This window comes from Macaca fascicularis, chromosome 8 (genome assembly GCF_037993035.2).
Source record: "Macaca fascicularis isolate 582-1 chromosome 8, T2T-MFA8v1.1".
Lineage (NCBI taxonomy): Eukaryota > Metazoa > Chordata > Mammalia > Primates > Cercopithecidae > Macaca > Macaca fascicularis.
In genome coordinates this window covers 96,189,393-96,212,459 of record NC_088382.1, presented here as the reverse complement: position 1 = coordinate 96,212,459, position 23,067 = coordinate 96,189,393, and the positions used below count along the sequence as shown (strand labels likewise).

The 23,067-nt window shown below is 35.8% G+C and overlaps 1 protein-coding gene across 9 annotated transcripts in view; it reads right to left on the bottom strand.

Moving 5' to 3' along the window:
- The window catches only part of WWP1 (WW domain containing E3 ubiquitin protein ligase 1), a 141,337-nt gene that overhangs the window by 27,640 nt on the left and 90,630 nt on the right, over window positions 1–23,067 (bottom strand). For all 9 annotated transcript variants that reach the window (XR_012416484.1, XR_012416483.1, XR_012416485.1 and 6 more), the window contains exons 16-21: window positions 20,445–20,533; window positions 16,374–16,533; window positions 10,825–10,958; window positions 10,593–10,733; window positions 6,455–6,575; window positions 1,268–1,372 (exon numbers count right to left, since the gene is read on the bottom strand). Coding sequence is in view for 6 of the 9 variants with exons in the window: in XM_045398467.3 (XP_045254402.2) it covers window positions 1,268–1,372; window positions 6,455–6,575; window positions 10,593–10,733; window positions 10,825–10,958; window positions 16,374–16,533; window positions 20,445–20,533 (750 nt within the window). In the remaining 3 variants the exon portion in view is untranslated. The remainder of the gene's footprint in view (window positions 1–1,267; window positions 1,373–6,454; window positions 6,576–10,592; window positions 10,734–10,824; window positions 10,959–16,373; window positions 16,534–20,444; window positions 20,534–23,067) is intronic.

Below are 23,067 nucleotides of genomic sequence, written 5' to 3'. Positions count from 1 at the left end.
TGTAATCCCAGCACTTTGGGAGGCCAAGGCAGGTGGATCACTTGAGGTCAGCAATTCAAGACCAGCCTGGCCAACATGGTGAAACCCTGTCTCTACTAAAAATACAAAAACTAGCTGGGCGTGGTGGCACGCACCCATAATCCCAGCTACTTGGAGTGGGGGCGCTGAGGCAGGAGAATCACTTGAACCTGGGAGGCAGAGGTTGCAATGAGCCGAGATCCTGCCACTGCACTCCAGCCTAGGCAATAGAGTGAGACTCTGTCTCAAAAAAGAATGACTCCAAGGTATAGACATATAGAATGGATGTATGATAGTTTATTTACTCAGTACTCTCCTGATGGACATTTAGGTTGTTTCAAGTCTCTGTTAGTAAACCAATGATATTGCATTACTTTGGTATGTGCCACTTTACACATGTGGAAGTATATTTTAAGATAAATTTCTAGAAGTGTCTACATCTCTTTAAAATATCAAGCAATAAACTCATGACATACATCCTTATGAAAAGATGCAACTTTTGGAAAGTATACTGTAACACAAAACCTAGCATTACTCTTCACCTGAAAATGAAACAGTTAAGCAGAAGTAAGCCAGAAGTCCAGTCGTTAAATTGCTCAAATGAGTCCCAATTAGTAGAGAAGTTATCTAAAGAATATCCCTGATCTGGAGATTTTAAATTCTCAAATAAACACACAAAACAAAAGTCTATTAAAATAAAATGTTCAAGTTAGTGTGGTACACTTGGATTCCTGAGACCATCCTATTACAGTTTAAGCAAAACACAAAAAAATAAAAATAAATACATAAATAAATGAATAAAGTCACTCTTATGACATTATGCCCTCGATCATTCTAATTCCCTAGTATATATTACCTCAGAGGAATTAAAATATCTGCACTGACTATCATTACAAACATATTTCCTCATTTACTTCTAGAATTAAGTGGAATTTAGACTACTTTGATACCACTAGAAAAAAATTGCTATGCCTACAACTATTAACATTAAACTATTACTTAAATAAGATTCCGTCATTCACTCCTTCATTTTAGCAAGACAGTCAAAGAAGCAATAGAAAGTACTTTTGACAAGTGTTCACACTGTTCTCTTAGATTCAGAATTGGAAAATTATAAACTGTGTCCAAAAGCAGTCTCAATTAAAAATAATAAGCTATTTTTAAAACCACCATTTCATTAGAAAATATGTTGAGTACTTTGTTTCAAATACGTTGAGTACTTTGTTTCAAAAAAGATAAAAGCAAATACCTGCCAAAACCAAATGATTTGCTTGCTGTTTCTTGTATAATGTCGATAAACAGTATTTCTCTGCCAATCTGCCAAGTCAACCTCCTGCATGCCACACAACATAACCTGGGAAATGAGCACAGAATCAGGCTACGATAAAGATTTAGTGAAGAGAGTAATCATATGACTGAAATTTCCTAATGCAGTCATGCACATGGCAAATTATGTGAAAAGCTATGTGCACGGCATATAATGATAACAATAAGCAAATCTTTTGAACAAAACTGTGGCAATTTAGCATAAAGGATTCTCTGGTACTTTACCCATGTTTATTGAACTCAAAATAAAAACTACATTTAGAGTATTTTCAAGAAAAACAGCTATACTGAAAAGCATGTCTCCTTTACCATGTGTATATATATGGTGTGTATATTTACACACACACACACATCTATATATATAGATTTATATCTAGATATGTGTGTATATATGTATCTAGATATATACATAGATATATATCTAGATACATAGATAGATCGATCGATCTACCCCAAACTGGGTATCCAAATTCATTAGTTCCAAACCTATTTCTGGTTCTCATTTTAAAAAAACTATGCTATCTTATATACTTAAAAATAAAAAAATACTAACCTCCTATTAATAATTTATCCAGCTTCTCTAGGAATATTCTACATATGTGAAATTTTCAAACAACCTCAACTTGTATATGAAATGAACATTATTTTAGGCATAGTAAAATATGTAACACTTATCTCTTAAGTTTTTTTCATAAGTCAACTTTGAGCTATAATTTACATAGAATAAAATGCACAAACTTAGGTATATAGTTAGAAGATTTTCAACAGATGTATACACCTGTGTAACCACCATTACAATCAAGATATAGAATATTTCCATCATATCCCTTTTTGTAATCAAAACCATATCCTCATCCTAGTTTCAGGTGATCAGTGATTTCACCACAGATTATATTTGTCCTTTTAAGAATGTCATGTATATGCATACATCCATATTTGTGTCATATATAGTGCATACACATATACACACATCCTCTTTTGTTTTTCCCACTCAACATGTTTTTGAGATTCATCCATGCTGTAGTTCATATTTTCTATCACTGAGTAGTATTCCATTATATGAATATACAACAATTTGCTTATCCATTCACTTGTTAATTCATTTAGGTTACTTTCAATTTTTAGCATTGATGAATAAAGTGATTAACATTTATGTACAAGTCTTTGTTTAGATATATATTTCATTTCATTTTAATAAACACCTAACAGCAGAACTAGTAGGCCATAAGGTAGATGTACATTTAACATTATAAGAAACTACCAACACTATCTCAAAGTGGTGTTTTGATTTGCATTTCCCCAATTACTAATAAGCATTTTTCCATGTATTTACTTGCCATCTGTGTATCTCCTATTGTGAAGTGAGCCTTTGTCTATTTAAAAATGTTTTCTTGTCTTTTTATCGAGTTCCATGAGTTTTTTGTTAATATATTCCAGATATAAGATCTTTGTCTCAACAGTTTCTCCCAGTGTGTAGGTTACTTTTTCACTTAATATCTTTTCAAGAGCAGTTTTTAGTTTTGAAGAAGTCCAATTTATCCATATTTTTCTTTCATGGTTATTACTTTTTGTGTTCTAAAAAACTTCTGCCTGCATCAAGATTTCTCTCACGTTTTCTTTTTCACTTTCACATTCAGACTTATAATTCTCTTTAATTGTAAGCATGAATAATTTTATGGGCAGAGGTAAGGTCAAAGTTAATTTTAAATATGGACTGAAGTAGGTTCATAGTTAATTTTCTTCCATATGGACATTCAGTTGATTCCACATCATTTGTTGAAAAGATATTCCCTTTCCACATTGAAATATCTTAGCACTTTTGCTGAAAATCAATTGACAATATAGGGTCTACTTCCGGACTTTCTAGTGTTCCACCAATTTGTCTATTCTTTCACAAATACCACATTATCTTATTTACTATTAGAAATAAGTCTTAAAATCAGGTGATGTAAATCCTCCAAGTCTGTCCTTTCTCAAAATTGGCTCTGCTCTTCTAGGGCCTCTGTATTTCCTTCTAATTTTGAAATCAGCCTGTCACTTTCTATAAAAAAATTCTGCTGAGATGTTGAATCTCTAAATCAATTTGAAGAGAATTGACACTTTAACAATATAACATGGTATATCTCTTCATTTATTTAGGTCTTCCTTAATTTTTCTGAGCAGTTTTGAGTTTTTGGTATAGAGGTCTTGTGTGTTTTTGATTAAATTTGCTCATTTTTTGAGCTTTCACAAATGAAACTAAAATCTTAATTTTAAGTGTCTGTTGCAAATACATAAAAATACAATTGATTTTTAAAGTATTAAAATTGTACCCATGCCTTATTAAATTCACCTTATTTCTAGTAGTTTTTTGGTGGGTTACCTAGGATTTTCTAATCTAAGCTGAAAATCATGCTTTCATCTGTGAATATAGGCAGTTTTACTTATTTCCCATCTTTATGCTTCTTATTTCTGCTTTTGCCACTGGCTAGGGTATTTGGTAAAATATTGAATAGAAGTGGTAAGAGTAGACACCTTTGCCTTTTTCCGAAACTCAATGGGAAACTTTCAAAATATTACCATTTAGAATAATGCTAAGGTTTTTTGTTGTTGATGATGATTCCCTTTATCAAACTAAGAAAGTTGCCTTCTATTCCTAGTGTGGTAGGGGTTTTCATAAAGAATGACTACTATATCTTCTTAAGCATTAAACAGATATTAACCTATAAAAGGGGGTGTGATTATGCATAGCCATTATTGTGAATAATAGTATGAATAACGGTTACTGTGATAAGAGAGCCAATGAATGGCAGCAGACGGAAGAACAACAGACTAGGAGTAAAACTTAAGACAAAGCAAAACAAGACAAAATCTATTTTCTCACACAGCTCTGCATTCTTAATTGATTAGCACTCTTAATTGTACTTTTAATTGATTAGGTCAAGGCAAATAATCATAAAGGGCTTCAGTCACCTTATATGTAAAAGAAAAGTATCATATGGCCTTCCCACACACAGGGCAGTATGTGAGAACATTATACACCCTGCCAAGGGTACATAAACTACATGTTCCTATTATTATGCTTCTTGATCTCCTGTTTTAATTTCATCTCCACTTCAATATAAGGCTCCCACTATAACATCCCTCTTTGAGTGCACCTCTAAAATAGGCATTCTTAATGGGAGGTATGGAGTATTTAGGTGTATGAATTTAGAGGATGCAAGATGTCTGTCTTCAGATTAAAAATGAAGTCTGTGGTTTTTAAAAAGATTAATAAATACTACTCTAAAAATGTCTTCCATGCTAATCTTCTAATATGTTTCTGTTAATTTGTGTAAGCAAACTGTTAAGAAAGATGTTAACCAGGATTAGTGACGGTCTATGTCAGCCAGGCTCAGAGTCCTGGTTTTCATATATATCGGCTTTCCATATCCACAGCTTTTGTATCGGCAGATTCAACCAATGGTGGATTGAAAATATTTGAGAAAAAGAATAATACAACAATTAAAAAAATAAAAAAATAAAAAATATAGTATAATAACTATTTACCATAACATTTGCATTGCATTAGGTATTTATAAGTAATCTAGAGATGATTTAAAGTATAAGGGAGAAGTGTGTAGGTTATATGCAAATACTATACTATTATATACTGTAACCGTAAGGACTTGAGTATCCATGGATTGTGGTGTCCACAGGTGCCCTACAGAACCAATCCCCCACAGATACCTAGGGATGACTGTACTTCCAGAGTTGCTAGAAGGCTTAATTCCTACATAGGAATATTACTGTATGAAATTTAAAGTACTGTTTTTCATATGTACATTTGATTACATGAAAGAACCAAGTTTCTTAATAAAAGGCCCAATATGGCTACAGTTAAAATAGCACACCCAAAGCAGGCAGAGAGGAAATGCCAAGAACTATTCAAATGCCCGGCCTATGTCCTAACTTCATATGGGAAAATAAGACTTAGAAAATTCTTGATAATTAATCATTAGGGAAATGCAAATCAAAACCACAATGAGATATCCCCTCCCACCCATTAGGGTGGATACTATTAAAAAAACAAGCAAAAAAAAAAAAAAAAAAAAAAAAAGAAAGAAACAGAAAATAAGTGTTGGGAAAGATGTGGAGAAACAGGAATCTTTCTACATGTTTAACAGGAATGTAAAATGATGCAATTGATCTAGAAAACAGTATGGTAGTTCCTCAAAAAATGAAACAGAGGTTTACCATATGATCCAACAACACTACTCCTGGGTACATATCCAAAAGAAACAGGATCTCAAAGAGATATGTATACACCTGTGTTCACAGCAGCACTATTCACAACGGCCAAAAGATGGAAGCCACAGAAAGGTCCCTCGAGGGACGAACGGATAATACCATGTGGTAGTGTACATACCTATAGTGGAGTATTATTCGGTCTAAAAAAGGAAGAAAATTCTGACACATGCTACAGGACAAATGAACCTTGAGGATATTAGGCTGAGTGAAATAACCCACTCACAGAAAGTAAAATACTGTATGATTTCACTCATAGGAGGTATCAACAGTAGTCAAACTCACAGAAACAAAGTAGAAGGGTAGTTGCCAGGGGCTGGGGAAAGGGGGACTTGTCTAATGGATATAGAGTTTCAGTTTTGCAAGATGAAAAAATTCTGGAGATTGGATGCACAATGTGAATATATTTAACATTACTGAACACTTAGAAATAGTTAAGATGGTATATTTTAAGATATATTTTATCGCACACCTGATATACTTCTACCAAGTCTAAATGTAGTTAAGACCACTAACAACTCATGACTTAAAACTCTGATCTTTGAAGCAACTCACTACTAAACTGAAATTTTAGAGTTATTAATAATGTTCCAATAACTCTTCAAGACCCCTAACAACTGACACTGATTGATGATTTTGTGCTCATGGCATTATATAGTTCAGAGAACATAACTAAGACTCTTACCCAATGCTAGAATAAATACCACCTTGACATCAGGACAAATGAGAGGATTCAAGATTGTGCTACAGGATTTTTAAATGTGTGAACACTGTTCTGTAAAAGCACAAAATTAGTCCCTCCCCCCCTAACATTCCCTATAACAGCAAAATAAAAGGGCCTAACCTCTAATTCTTTTTCATCGAAGTACTGTAGCCACTGAAGAGGAACAACTTCATTAAAACCATCAAGGAAAGCTTTGGTCTGTTCTTGTACTCCTCGAGAAAAACGCCATTCTGTCATTAAACTGAAAATAAAGATAGTATTTAAAAATAGGTAATTTATATGTGAAGTAAAATACTTAAAAACACCAAGAACTTCTATAGTTCTTTCTCTTTTTCTAAATATGCCACATATATATATACATATAAATGTGATGTGTGTGTATATGTATGTATGCACATAATTTTAGAGTTAACACATTCGAGGAAATCAGTTCTAGCACATTGGCAACTATTAAAAAGGATGCTTTTAAGATAAATAGGAAAGAAAAAACAGAAAAAAGAAAGAAAATAAATAGGAGGTTCCTCACTATTTAGTAAGATAGCCAAATCCTAGCACTAATTATTTCCTGTTTATATCTAGACAAATACATCCAAACATCATGTGCTCACCGGGAAAGGAATAGCTAGTCATTTAACAGGCTGTCCTTACACCAAGCATTGCCATGACAGACCTGAGGACTCTGACTCAAAGCCTTCCACACCAGGGAGGCAAGGGATTGTCTCAGTAGTATGTAATGACCATATGTCCACAGGCCATGGACTGGTGAGGGCTTATCGTCTGAGAGGGCTTAAGGCTGGAGAACAGGTTCTTTACTTGCTGGTTTATTAGAAAACATGAAGATTTCCTAACTAGAATAGAAGAACTCAAGATGAAAACAAAACATTCTGAAGAGACACATATAAAGCAGCTATAAGAGCACAGAAGTATGATAGAAATGAAATAAGGAAGAAAATGTGTCAGTGACACAAAATCTGTAAAAGGAGATTCCAAAAGGAGGTGGATCTGGAAAGAACTACCTAGAGAAGCAGCATACACCACCTCATACAGAGAAGCCACAGATTCTAGCAGATGAAAAGAAAGCCAAGCTGTTCCCACTCCTCTCATTTCTAACTCTTCTTTTTGTTTTCTAGAGGAAGCTGGCCTTATGCTTTTCTAAGGCTGCCTCTAAAACTTTTCTTCAATTCCTAAACCCTCTTTGTCCCGTATCCTCAACTCCAACTTTTCTTCCCATTTGTCCACAAACGTGTTCAGACTATTCTTTTCCAAAAACCCTTCCTTTAACCCAGTGTCTCTTTTAAATTCCTCTCTGTCCTCTCTTTACCACCACACTCATTATAAGAGTACACCACACTCAGTGTTTTCACTTGCTCACCTTCTATTCAACCAAATTTTAAACCAAGGTAATTTTAACCCTGGCTATCATTGTAGGCTTCACTATAGCCACTAATTCTCACTATCAACTTATCCCCTTAATACGTCAATTCTGCTCTTGCTGTTTTCCCTGTCCCAAAATCTCCCTCTATCAGGCAAGCTTTCATGTATCTTTTTTTTTTTTCTTTTAACATAAGGTCTCACTCTGTTGCCTGGTTCACTGCGGCCTTGACCTCCCTGGGCTCAGGTGATAGTCCCACCTCAGCCTCCCTAGTGCCTGGGACTACAGGCGCATGCCACCATGCCCAGCTAATTATTTTTAAAATTTTATTTATTTATTTATTTTTGTAGAGATGAGGTTTTGCCATGTTTCTCAGGCTGGTCTTGAACTCCTGGGCTCAAGTGATCCGCCCACCTCAGCCTCCCAAAGTGCTGAGATTACAGGCAGGAGCCACCAGCCTCTCATGCATCTTTTAAGACGTAACCTAATACATAATGTCTTATGAAGAACTTTCCTGACTCCTCCCAGTAGAAACAATACCTCTCTTCCTACTTTAGATTCCAGTAGTACTTCATATATATTTCTACCATTCATTTACTTATAGCTTCACTGATGGCCTATTTTGTGCACTAAAAATAAGGTATCACAACTAAACAAGAGTGTTATCATATAATTCGCAAAAGCAGGATTAAAAAATAAGACTAAAGTCTGTTATTATTTGAAACTGAAACAAAATCCTCCAAAAATTGCTGCATTCATGATTAGCTATGAATAGTATTACAGTGATAAAATGTTTTGAAACAGTGCTTAACTTTACAGAAAGTGAATATAAATCTTACATGGTAAGATTTTATTTAGACTGCTTTTGATATTTGAAACCACTGATAGCATTTTTTTAACCACTCAGGTTGTGGTACTTATTTTTGTTGGACTTTGTGGAAGGCTCAGGCTTAACAAATAAAAAAAAAGTCCAGTGCCTTATGCGTGATCTTTGTGAATATATTTTCCTCAAAATTTAGTGTTACTGTTTTTTTCCAACTAGTGTAATAAATGCACGCTGCAGAACAAAGCAAAACAAAAATATCTAACAGAGTACAAAAGTACAAAAGAAGAAAATCAGCTATTGCTAATTTCTCTCACTCAGAGATGACTGGTTTAGCAGAAACAGAAGAGGCCAAGAATGTCAAGCTAAGAAGGGTACATTGAAGTTGGTAAGCAGAGACACTAAGGATATAAATTTGAAAGGCCATAGCAATTTACAAGAAGGGAAAAAAGAATGGCTGTGACATTTTACAAAAGCCACATAGCAATATCTATTAAATACTTTTTGACCAAGTAACTTCACTTTTTAAAAATCTAGCCCACAAAACAAGTAGCAGGATGTATGGATTCATGCTTAAGGAAGTTTTCTGCTGTCTTCTTTGCAGTGGCCCAAACTGGACACAACCTAAATGATCTCTATTGACAGGAATAGCTGAAAAATATAGGGAAAAAACCACCCCAGTTTACCTAGCTATTAAAAAATGAGCTAGATTTAACTGTACTGTCCTTAAGACAAAAAAGTAAAATACAGAGTAATGTGTATAATCCAATCCCATTTTCAAAACAAATATAAAAAACAAAAAATCTGAAAGAGACAGAGATGACAGCTAGCATCTAAGAGGGTGAAAATGGTAGTACTATTCATAGAAGACATCAGTAGGAGAAAATATCTAGAAAAAATGAAAAGTTTGATTTTAGACCCATGACATTTTAAGATGGGTCATCTGTAGTTCACGTGTTGGCAAAGTATGACCCGTGGGCCTAATCATCTGGTTTTTTTGTCCCCAGCATTTGAGCTAAGAATAGTTTTTACATTTTAAAAAAATGACTGAAAAATATTAAAAGTATTTTGGGATATGAAAATCATACAAAATCAAATTTCAGTGTCTACAAGTGTTTTACTAGAACACAGCCACACATCTATTTATACACTGTCTATGGTTACCTTCACACTATACCACAGAGGTGAGTAGTTGCAATAAGAAATGTGGCCTGTAAGCCTAACAAGTTTACTGCCTGGTTCTTTCCTGAAAATGTTTGGATTTACCTGGCTGGCAAATGGAAATTATTTCTAAAGTTCAGATATAACTTTAACAGAAAATTGAAGCTATGTTAGCAGAATATTTAGATAAGCAGGTTGAAATAAAATCTTGGAAAAATGCCTACATTTAGGAAATAGGAGATTTAGAGAACCGTCATTAAAAAAGTGCAAGTGACCAGGAGTGGTGACTCATGCCTGTAATCCCAGCATTTTGGGAGGCTGAGGAAGGAGGATGACTTGAGGCCAAGAGTTTGAGACCAGCCTGGGCAATACAGTGAGACCCTGTCTTTAAAAAACAAAAACAAAAACAAAAACAAAAAACCATTGTTTTAAATTAGCTGGGAATAGTAGTATAAGCCTGTAGTACCAGCTACTCAGGAGACTAAGGCAGGAGAATAGCTTGAGCTCAATGGTCAACCACGCCACTACTACAGCCTGAGCGACAGAGTGAAACCCTCTCTGAAAACAAAATTTTAAAACAAGAGAATGTAAGGAAAATCAGTATGACATAGGATCATGGAATTCAAGAAAACACTGAGTTTCAAGAAAGAGGCTATGGTGAGCACTATTTAAAAGCCTAAGTTAAAAAAGGGAAAATGACATGGAAAGGGAAATGGTAGAATGGTTACAGCAAATGGCAGTGGGAAAATGAAGCAACATACATTCTTTTTTTTTCAAGAGCAGTGGTACTGGTGAGAAGAACTTCCCAAAGGCATGAAAAGGGGATGAAATTAAGGGTACAGAGAAAGGATTTAGTTCTGAAGTGTTCTAGAAATTAAGCTTAATAAGGTATATCGCCTTACCCAATATATTCATCTTTGTTCTCCTCAGTCACCAGAATATTGGAACCTCCCAATTTCAGGTCATGTGAAGTAACTTTTCCCAAAATCTCCATGTCAACAGAAAAGTACATTTCTAAGCCACATTCTTCAATGTTGTTATCTCTGGGTGAAATAAATATATATACACTAATTAACAAAATGAAACAAAACGAGTTTCAAAAAAATGACTTACTGCAAAACAAAATCTTCAAACCTTATCCAGATAAGGGAGTTATAAAATTCAGTATCAATAGATTCCAAATCCTTAATAGTAAGTTTTTTACTTAACATACGCTTGTAGAATGGTAAAGAGAAACCAGTATCGATAAACTTTCCATGAAATAGTGCCTGCAAAGAAAAATGAAAAATTTTATTTAAAATTTGCAAAATAACAATTTCTTACAGAACAATGATAACAGAAAAATCATGAGACTTTACAAGTAAAGCATTCAGTAAGTGAATGGCATAAATCATGAAAACTAAAATATTATATAAAATGCTAGGTATGAAAAACAAAGTTAAAATCTATTTTATACATACAGCTATATAACATATATCAAAAAATGTAGAGGATGATACAAGACTTCTGTTACCATACCCTGCCTCAATCTTCCTAAATGTTTTATAAATTGAATTAACCTAATTGGATAACGAAATAGAAAAGGGCTCTGTGCACCTGAAAAGGCAGCTCCCCCGTTCCTTTCTTATTCTCACTGTTGCATGTGAGGCTTTTAGGACTAACCTCACTGTGCCTTTGCTCCTATTCACAACAGCCAACCCAGGAAGCCCCAGACTCCCAGCAATGTGGGGGAACTAAAAAAATCCACTGAAGCTATTAATACTACCTTAGCCTCCTCATGAAGTTATGTCTTCCCTTACTCAGTTTAGATTCCATAGTCAATCATTAAAATAACTACCTTCAAGGTGGGGCACGGTGGCTCACACTTGTAATCCCAGCACTTTGGGAGGCTGAGGCAGGTGGATCATGAGGTCAGGAGATCAACACCATCCTGGCTAACACAGTGAAACCCTGTCCTTACTAAAAATACAAAAAATCAGCTGGGAATGGTGGCACGCACCTGTAATCTCAGCTACTCAGGGGAATGAGGCAGGAGAATTGCTTGAACCTGGGAGGTGGAAGTTGCAGAGAGCCAAGATCACACCACTGCACTCCAGCCTAGGTGACAGAGCAAGACTCTGTCTCAAATAATAAAATAAAATAACTCCCTTCAAACCCTACCTCCGCCAGTGTATTCTAGCAAAATCCCAAGCACAGCTAAATTCAACTCTCAGGTTACTCAATGTCTATACCTAGGCAATGGAACATGCTAGAAATGCATAAACAACCAAGCTGACTCCTCCATGACCAACAGTCATATTTCATCACTGGTTTGTTTCCTGGTAATCACATTTCCCTACTGCATTCACTCTCCCACTTTCCTAGATGACTATTTCATTCCTACTCCTCTTTCCTCAAATACTTACTTCTCCCTGCTCCTTATTCTGAGTTGATGATCTTACTTCCTATTTCACAGAGGAAACAGAAGCAACCACAAGAGAACTTTTGTGTGTTCTACTATATCTGCTCACTACTAGCATCTGAATGCATATAATCTTATTACAGATAATCTTTCTATCAACTAGTATGTGTGCTAAATAAATCTCTTCCTCTCTCCAACTCAAGTCCATTGCTCTCATATTCCTTATATTCTGACTTTATCAAATTCTTTATCCTCTAACTTGGTAGTATTGTTTAGATGTTTCTCTCCTCCAAATCTCATGTTGAAATGTGATCCCCCAGCTGGCTTCTTCATACAGAAGAATGAAACCAGAGTGCTACCTCTCATCATACACAAAAATTAACTCAAGATGGACTAAATACTTAAATGTAAGACCTAAAACTATTAAAATCCTAGAAGAAAACCTAGGAAATGCCCTCTTGATATTAGCCTTGAGAAAAAAACTTCTAAGTCCTCAAAAGAATTGCAACAAAAACAAAAATTGATAAATAGGACATAGTTAAACTAAAGAGCTTCTGCACAGCAAAAGAGGGAGTAAGCTAACCTACAGAATGGGAGAAAATATTCATAAACTATGGATCCAACAAAGGTCTAATATCCAGAATTCATAAAGAACGTAAGCAAATCAACAAGAAAAAAGAACCCCATTAAAAAGTGGGCAAGCATAAACAGACACTTCTCAAAAGAAGATATATAAGCAGCTGCTGGGTGTGGTGGCTCACACCCGTAATCCCAGCACTTTGGGAAGTAGATCACCTGAGGTTAGGAGTTTGAGACTGGCGCAGTCAACATGGTGAAACCCCATCTCTATTAAAAATACAAAAATTAGCTGAGTTTGGTGGTGCACGCCTGTGGTCCCGGCTACTCAGGAGGTTGAGGCAGGAGAATTGCTTGAACCCAGAAGGCAGAGGTTGCAGTGAGCTGGGATAATGCCACTGCATTCCAGCCTGGGTGACAGAGTAAGACTCTGTCTCAAAAAAAATAAAATAAAAGACATATAAGCAGCCAACAAATACATGAAAAAATGCTCAACATCACTAATCATCAGAGAAATGCAAATCAAAACCACAATGAGACACCATCTCATACCATCATACCAGTCAGAATGGCTTTTGTTAAAACATTAAAAAATAATAGATGTTGGCAAGGCTGCAGAAAAAGAAGAGACATATACTTTGTTCAGAATGTAAATTAGTTCAGCCACTTTGAAAAGCAGGTTGGAAATTTCTCAATGAACTAAGAGTTGAACCACCATAAGAATCAGCAATACAGTTACTGGGTATAGATATCCAGAGGAAAATAAATTGTGCTACCAAAGGACGCATGCACTGTACATTTGCCACAGCGCTACTCACAATAGCAAAGACAGAATAAATCCAGGTGCCCATCAGTGGTGGACTGAATAAAGAAGATGTGGTACATAAGCACCATGGAATACTATTCAGCCATACAGAGAATGAAATCATATCCATTGCAATAACACAGATGCAGATGGAGGCCATTTTCTCAAGCCAACTACCGAATACTACATGTTCTTACATACAGGTGGGAGCTCAGCATTGGGCACACATGGACATAAAGATGGGAAAAATAGACACCTGGGGATTACTATGGGAGGGAGAGAGGGAGGAAGGCAAGGGCTGAAAAACTACCTATTGGGTACTATGCTCACTACCTGAGCATGATGGGTTCAATCACACCCCAAACCTCAGCATCATACAATATACCTTTTTAACAAACCTGCACATGTACCCCCCGATTCTAAAATTAAACCAGAAAAACAAAGAAATTTGACTTGCAATGAAGAGATTAATGCCCTGGTGAGTTCTCACTCTATTAGTTCCCTACAGAGCTGGTTGTTAACAAGAGTGTGGCACTTCCTCCCCACCCTTGCTTCCTCTCTCATCATGTGACTTTCATCCACGCTGCCTCTCCTTCTGCCATGAGTGGAAGCAGCCTGAGGCCCTCACCAGAAGCAGATGCTGGCAACATGCTTCTTGTACAGCCTGCACAGTCAAACAAACGCCTTTTCTTTATAAATTATCCACCCTCTGGTATTCTTTTATAGCAACACAAAACAGACTAAGATATTTAGTCATCACTATCAGCAATACAAATGTTTTATTCTCCTCCCATTTCGACTCCATAAGCATTTCTAGTTAGTGACCAATTCTCTACGATTCCTTGTTTATATTTGCTGTATCCACTCTCCCTCCATTCTCTCTTGATTTTACTCTCATCAGTCTTTCCACCCTACCACTCATGAATAACCTTCACCTTTGCAGATACAATGGTCAAATCGCAGGCTTCATCTTGCTCAGCCTATCAGTAACATATGACAGGGCTGATCATGTCTTCCTTCTTGAAACACACTTCCTTCTTCCCTTGTCCTTTGGGGACCACCCCTATTTGATTCTACTACCTCAGAACTTTTGCTGGTTACTTATCTCCCTGACTTATAATTGTCCTTGAACAACTTCTTCATCCACACTCACTCTGTAAACAATCATACTGCCTTTTAATACTCTCTGTGTGCCAAGAATTCCCAAATGCCTATCTCCAAACTAAATATCCTTTCATTGCCAGACTTATACCTCCAACTATCTCTTTTACATCTCCATTTGGATGTCTACTTCAAACTTAACAAGCCAAACCTAAATATTCTTGATTTCTCCCACCCCCAAAATTTGCAACCAGACAAGCTGGCCATAAGTATTGTTGCCATACTTGACTCTCTCTCACACCCTGCATCTAATCTGTCAGAAAACTGTTAGTTCTAACTTTGCAATATACCCAGAATCCAAACCACTTCTCACTTCCTCCACTGCTAGAAGACACAAGTCCAAGCCACTATTATCTTTCACCTGGATTGTTACAAATGATTTTCCTGTTTCTATCCATGTTTTCCTATGCCCCCAATTATAGTCTGTCTTCTACATGCCGGTAAAGCAAGCTTAATAAAATTTAAGTCAGATCATGTTAGTTAGATCATGTCACTCATTGCCCTACTCAACTCTTACATGAATTTCCTAAAGGTCCCAACACAGCATCTCTCAATCTCATCTCCTACTACATTCTCTCTCATATCCTCTGTTGCAATTATACTGGTCTCTTTCTCAATCAAGAATGCACTCCCGCATTAGAGCCTTTGTCTTGCTGTTCCCTAAGCTTAGAATAGTCTTCAAGACACCTGCATGATTCAGTCCCTAGCTTTCTTCAATTTCTGTTCATGTGTCATCCATCAGTGAGGCTTCCTCTAACCATATAAAAAAAGCAACACACTCTTTCCTTCAGAATATATCTATTGATTATTTGTTTCTATCTAATGGAATTTAGGTCCCTGAGAACAGGGACGTGTATTCTTTTCATCTCTGGAGCCTAGAACAGTGCTTGGCATTACAGTAGGCTGTCAATAAATTTTTGCTGAATGAATTAATAGGTAACAAAGTGCAAATAAATAGGTAAATAAATAAATACAAACACTTCCCAAAAGACAATAGTTCCATAAAGGCTTCTGCAAAGCTCTAAAAATTCCAAAAACAATCAAATACAATTATTAGATAGCTAAGATTTTCCTTGTATTGAAAAGCAGGCTGGGAGTGGTGGCTCACATTTGTATTCTGAGCACTTTGGGAGGCTGAGACAGGTGGATCACTCGAGCCCAGGAGTTTGAGACCAGCCTGGGCAATATAACGAAACCCTATCTCCACTAAAACTACAAAAAAATTAGCTGGCATGGTGGCATGAGCCTGTAGTCTCAGCTACTTGGGAGGCAGAGGTAGGAGGATCGTTTGAATCAAGAGAGAATGGAGGGAGAGTGGATACAGCAAATATAAACAAGGATTAAACAAGCAAATATAAACAACAGCGCAAGGGGGAGGTTGTGCTGAGATCATGCCACTGCACTCCAGCCTGGGAACAGAGTGTGATCCTGTCTCAAAAGAATTTTTTTCTATTAAAAATAAACAAATAAAAGTAGTCATACTATAAATGAGTTTTAATTTTAAAAATGAAAGGACTTTTAAAGACTAAGTGGCTGTATAAACATAATCTTCATATTCATAATCTTGATTTTATACAGGTACTCAAAAAATGTATTTTTATACTCTCCAGGGAAACTTTCTTGGTAATAAAATTTGTGAATAGCAAATATAATGCTTATCTTTTTTTTTTTTAAAAAAGACTTCTCTAATACATTTGTAACAAATTTAAATAAATAAAAACAATAAAATCAAGAACTCACCATGGCAATAAAACGACCAATGAAACAGAAGTATGAAAGATGGTCTGGATTAATGGTTGATGCTGGATTTATCTGCAGACAATAGTTGTTCTTGCCCGCATACTCAAATAAGCAATACATTGGGTTCAAAACTTCATGTGAAAGTAAGAAAAACCATTCTCTATAAGAAAGTAAGCCAAGGTTATTTTTTAGCATTAATATGTGAATTTAAAAACAGATCTTAAATATACTCATATATACATCATACCTCTGGCTCAATACAATAGTCTTTAAGAACTCCACTGCCCAATTCCTCGGCCCTCCATCCATGTTCTTCTATGATCTGGCTCTCCATTTTAAGTTACCTGCTAGTTTCGATATGGCCAAACTACAAATTCACTGATCCTCATACAGATATAACATGCTTATTTGTACGCCACACTTTTGCTTGGATATGTCTCCTCAACTTCAACTCAGCTTAAATCCCACTTCAACAATTTTTTGAAGCAATTTCCAGTGTATATGTATTAATATCAGTCACTGAATACTCTGTGGTAACAATCTCACAATATTAATTCATTTTTATGCACATGACTTGCCCCATCCATCAGACTATAAGTTTCTCAAAGGCAAAAGCCATGTATTTTTTGTATTCTTAACTCTTACAAGCAAGCACTCCAGGACATATATACAATAGGTTTTAATATACATTTGCAGGTGATACTGAGATACACAGCACTGCTGCTATAGAACAGTTTTAACTTTATTGTCACTGCATTAAAAATGAAACTAACATTTAAAAGGTTAAATCTTTAAATATGATAAGCAATCTCTAACCTTTTACCACCCATTTTAAAGTCCAATATATGAAATTTTCAACTAGATAAAGGTATTACAAGATAAACCCAATCTCTAAAAGATTCTTTTCAACAGCAATTTCTTCTAAAGAAGATTTCCAAACTCAAATGCTTACAATGATCTGTGAGTACAAGGGGCTTCCTTCTCTCACATTCTCTGCTTAGCCACAATCCTCCATTCCTTACATCCCTGCTAAATTATCGGTGTTAAGGAAGAAGAATTTCTAGGCATATTATCGTAGTCCTCAGACAACTGGGCAGCGGTGGACACTGCAGTGAAACAGAGCATATGCTAACCTACAGGGGAAACAGTGACTCTGATTCAGCCCACTGACGCCACGTGAGAAGGCAGGATTGTGGGTCGAGTGTTTTAAAGAGAAGTCAGAAATCTTCATTCTTAAGCATAATCTAATGATTTTCAAATGTCATCAAGTAATTTAAAAACTGTAAAATCACAATGAGGGCCACCTCTATGTAGGCTAGATCTGGTCTGGCAGCCTGTTAATAAATGCTTTTCTAAAACTTTTAAAACACAATCGCTGATACTGCCTGAAGGGTAGAGAAGGGAGTCCCTAAACAAAATCAACTAGAAATGGTAAACACCGATTCTTAAAACTAAGTCCAGTTGTAACATAGTAGTAGTTGAACCAAGTGACGTCCCCCTATGATGAGGCTGAAGTAAGACGTGCCCCAGGTAAGAGGACGGAGCAGGTCTAGTGAGAGTGTGTTTAGACACATATATAAAAACTAGGAATAAATCCTCCAGATGCTTCCGATAATTTTTAGCAAACAACAGCCCAGAGGAAACTGAATCAATTCAAAAGAAGAATGGCTAAAACATGGCATCTAAACTTTCCCCTGATGCTAGCAGAAAAGGAAGAAAAATTCCTAACTAGCAAGAGGCAGAAGAATTAACTTTCAACATATTCTTCTCAATACTCTCAAATAAACTGAAGAGACACAAGAGGTTGAAAAAATTATGAGACAACAGATGAACTAGCAGAGCCTAAAGAAGAAAATGAAGAAAACAGTAAAACCACTAATGAAGAAAAATCACATTAGAAGCAGCAAAACGTAGGGCAGTACTGCAAACAGTGACATGAGGATAGGCTTGAGAAAAATCAAAGTAAAATGGAAAAGCACAAAGATAAAAATGATCAGAGAAAAGATGACAGACATGTAAGACTGACAAAGGAGATTCCACATACCCATGACTGATGTTCCTGAAGAAAAATGGAACAAACGGAACAGAAAAAATATTCAAAGACATAATAGAAGAAAACTTCCCTGACATTAAGGAAGATCTTAACACATTCCTAAAAAAAGATACAAAACAATCAACAGTGAAATTATTGAACTTCAAGAAAAAGGACTGTGTGGGCACCCAGAGGAAAAATAAGGTTCCTACAAGGGGCTGGCCTCACACTTCACAGTACTAACATTCAGTGCTAGAAAACAGTAAAGCAATGTCTGAGTATTAGAAAAGCAAGTGTGTGAGAAATTTATATCCAGTGAAATTGTTGTTTATATGTAAAAGCAACAGAGAACATTATGCAAAGACTGTAGGAATATATCAACCCTGTAAACTCTTTAATAAACCATTTGATGAATCTAACCCACCAATACACGAATTAAATAAAAAATTTAGGAATAAAAAATCATGTTATGGAGGAACTGGCTATATTCATTAAAACCATCAAAATATAAAACTTAGACCAAAATAGTTGAGGCAAATAAGGGCTCAGATAAGAATGTAAATGTTAATAAAGACACATTGTAAACATACCATACTTCCTCATTTCTAAGATGTACCTTTCTTATGTCTGAACATTTCTGAAATTGAGATAAACTCACAATAGATGCAGTATGAACATTTATTGTGATAGGCAGTGTTTTGTTTCTGGAAAAGTCTAATGATGTTGTAATGAGGAAATATGCTAATATAAACAAAACTCTGATAATTCCACATATATTATCACATATCTGTTCCCACCAGTTGTACTTGATTCTGTATCTCTTTTTGCCAGCTGTGTTAAAACTGTGATTTTGTAATTCTGTACACCTCTAAAATGAGTTCAAAAAAGGAGTTGTTTTTATGAAAAGCAAGTTTGAATTCTTTAGAAAGATTTAATCAAAATGTTTTGCTAAACAATAGATTGCTGCCAAATTAGGCTGGGGCAGAACAAATAAGGGACAAAATAAAAAAAAAAAAAAAGGATTTTCCACCCATACTGCTTCACAAGTGTCTACTGTTAACAATATATTTAGTGAATGTAGAAAACATTCCCAAAAGAGACTCAGATTAGACTAAAAACATAAACATAAAACCAACATATGATGTTACAATAGCAAAAAATAAGAATGTATGCATACTAATCCATTATGATATTCCCATACAACAGAATATTACACAGACATTTTTTAAAAAGAAAATATTCAGACTAAGTGCTGTGCCTCACAACTGTAATCTCAGTACTTTGGGAGACCAAGGTGGGGGGAATCTCCTGAGCCCAAGAGTTCGAGACCAGCCTAGGCAAAATTATGAGACCCTCATCTCTACAAAAAGCTTTAAAAACTTTCTTTTTTTTTTTTGAGATGGAGTCTTGCTCTGTTGCCCAGGCTGGAGTGCAGTGGCGTGATCTCAGTTCACTACAAGCTCCACCTCCCAGGTTCACGCCATTCTCCTGCCTCAGCCTCCAGAGTAATTTTTTGTATTTTTAGTAGAGATGGGGTTTCACTATGTTAGTCAGGATGGTCTTGGTCTCCTGACCTCATGACCTGCCTGCCTTGGCCTCCCAAAGTGCTGGGATTACTGGCGTGAGCCACTGCACCCAGCCTTTAAAAACTTTTTTAAAAAAAAGAAGAAAAAAGAAATAAATTCACTCACTCACTGTATATATATATATATATATATATATATACACACATAGAAAGATGTCCACACTACATTAAAAAACCAAAATCAGATCCTGCATTTTGTACACTTGCATGATTGTTAAAAAAGCAGCAAATATATAATACACATATATACGAATTTACACATATGTAAAGAAGATGTATAGAAAGATAACCAAGATAAGTAATAATAATAATGGTTACCTTGTGTATTTTTGAGAAAAATTCTGGATTGTTAATTCAAAATTTTAATACAATATATTTACATATGTTTTCAAGAATACTTTCCCTGCATACGAGATACACTTATTTCAAGGCAGATATGTGTTTTTTATTTTACCTCGCTAGGCCACCATAATCAAGTCCTTCTTCTCCTCTAAATATTACATATAAGCGCCTCCTCAAGTCATAGGGTTTTAATGCCATAATCTAATTAAAAACAAAAACATGAATATTAAATACATGCAGTACAAATTCCTTTCAAAACAATTTAAATTTAAACTGTATTTTCAAAATAACAGATTTCCTTATCTTATACAATGCTTTTAACTGAAGAGATGAATTGGTTTGTTTCACAAACTAGATAAAGACATACATTTCAATCTCTTAAGCTTTTCCTGACTCACTTTCACATACAGTTGACCCGTAAACAACATGAATTTAAGTCAACATGGTGACTGCACAGGTCCACTTATACCTGAAATTTTCTTCAGCCTCTGCCAACCCTGAGAAAGCAAGGCCAAGCCCTCTTCCTCCTCCTCAGCCTATCCAATGTGAAGACAATGAAAATGAAGACCTTTATGATGATCCACTTCTACTTAATGAATAGTATAAGTATTTTATCTTCCTTATGATTTTCTAAAAAACATTTTTTCTCTAGCTTACTTTAAGAATATAGTATATAATACATATATCATACAAAATGTGTTAACTGATTCTTTATGTTATTGGTAACGCTTCCAGTCAATGAGGTATTAGTAGTTCAGTTTTTGGGTCAAGTTTTTTTTTTGTTTTTTTTTTTTTTGAGACGGAGTCTCGCTCTGTCGCCCAGGCTGGCGTGCAGTGGCGCGATCTCAGCTCACTGCAAGCTCCGCCTCCCGGGTTTACGCCATTCTCTTGCCTCAGCCTCCCGAGTAGCTAGGATTACAGGCGCCCGCCACCTCGCCTGGCTAGTTCTTGTATTTTTTTTAGTAGAGACGGGGTTTCACCGTGTTAGCCAGGATGGTCTCGATCTCCTGACCTCGTGATCCGCCCGTCTCAGCCTCCCAAAGTGCTGGGATTACAGGCTTGAGCCACCGCGCCCGGCCATTTGGGTCAAGTTATATGTGGTTTTTCAACTGTGCAAGGGGTCAGCACTCCTAGCTCCTGTGTTGTTTAAGGGTCACCTATACTCTTTCCCCCTTCTGGTATTAAATGATAGTTCTACTTTGGGTTAACGGCAAGACAGGAAAAGCTTGACACAAAAGGCTTTTAAGGTTAAAAATATTATCTCCCCTGCTGGTTTCCCCAAACTGTACCAAAATCTTTCAACACGTGACTTGTAAATTTTTCTGACTAGCAGCACTTAGAGGCAAAAGACTTTGTTCTGCATCCTGCTTATACCGAACATTCCATTTCTTAGTAGGAAAGAAACTCAGCTATAATGACTAATTATTTATACAATGATGAATTTATTCACAGGCTAGTATAACTTAAAAACAATACCTATACCAAATTTTCATAATCTTTAATAGCTTACATCAAGGTTACTAGTAAGTAGGCTTTACTTTTGGATAGAAATACATTACATTCCACACATATGTCAGGACCAGAGCAAGACTGGCAGGTCTGGGTTGGAGCATAGCTCACCAGCATGCCTCCTTTGGGGCAGTCATGGGCTCAGTGCTATACATCAAATAGACCATGATTCTTCCCAAGACAGGGTAAAAAGCAAAATAAAGTCTATGAATTCAGATGTACACTTACTAAAATCAACCCAAACAGAAGTTGACCTATTTACACTTAGTTTGCCAAGAATTTATTAACTCAAAAGAAAAAAATCAACTTGATAATAGTTTAAGTATTATGCCCAAAGTCCAATAGTAAAATTAAGCTATGGCTTGAAATTCTCTTGGGGCTCAGAGTATCATTACTCCATTCTGGCTTGTACAAAGTATAAATAAAAGTCCCTGTATGCCTGAGTACACAGCAAAATTTGGTTCATCACTGTGATACTAGACGGGGAGGGAATAAGACATCTCATTATGAAAAATTCTCCATCGGAAAAAAACTGACAATACAGTATTTGGATTATTTATCCTTAAATATTCTGCAGATGATTCAGGAAAGGTAGAAATACTGCATTCATTTATTCGCTCATCAAATATTTATTGAATACCCTATATGTGCAAAGGCACTATTCTAGGTACTAGGCAGAACAGCAGTAAACCAATAGTCTCTGCTCTCATGGAGTCACATTCTAGTAAGGAAGACAAAATACACTATGTTGGGTGGTTATGAAAAAGAATAAAGCACCATAAATGGCTGGAATGTGACTGTGAGGGAGAAGAGCAGGACTGCCATCTTAAAATAGTAAGCTCAGAGAAGGTCTCTCTGAGATCACATTTAAACAGAAACGTAAAGGTGAGAATAAACAGTTATTAAAGGAATACTCAGATGGAATACAGTATCTACCAATTTAATTTTAATTTGATAGCATTATCAAAACTTTGAGGTAATAAATTCTTAGCCAAGTATTAAGTGTCGAAACAAGAATCAACTCATTCCAAAAGCTGTTTAGGCTTTATTTTAGTAAATACACGTCTAAATTCATGATAGAATGATTGTCTCTCAGTCTCAGTACCTTCACCTATAACATGGAGATACAATAAGAGCTATCTCAAAGAGATGCTGTGAGGACGAATGAAATAAAATGAGAAATGTAAGATGCCGGTGTTTTACAAATGATATTCACTCAGTTTATG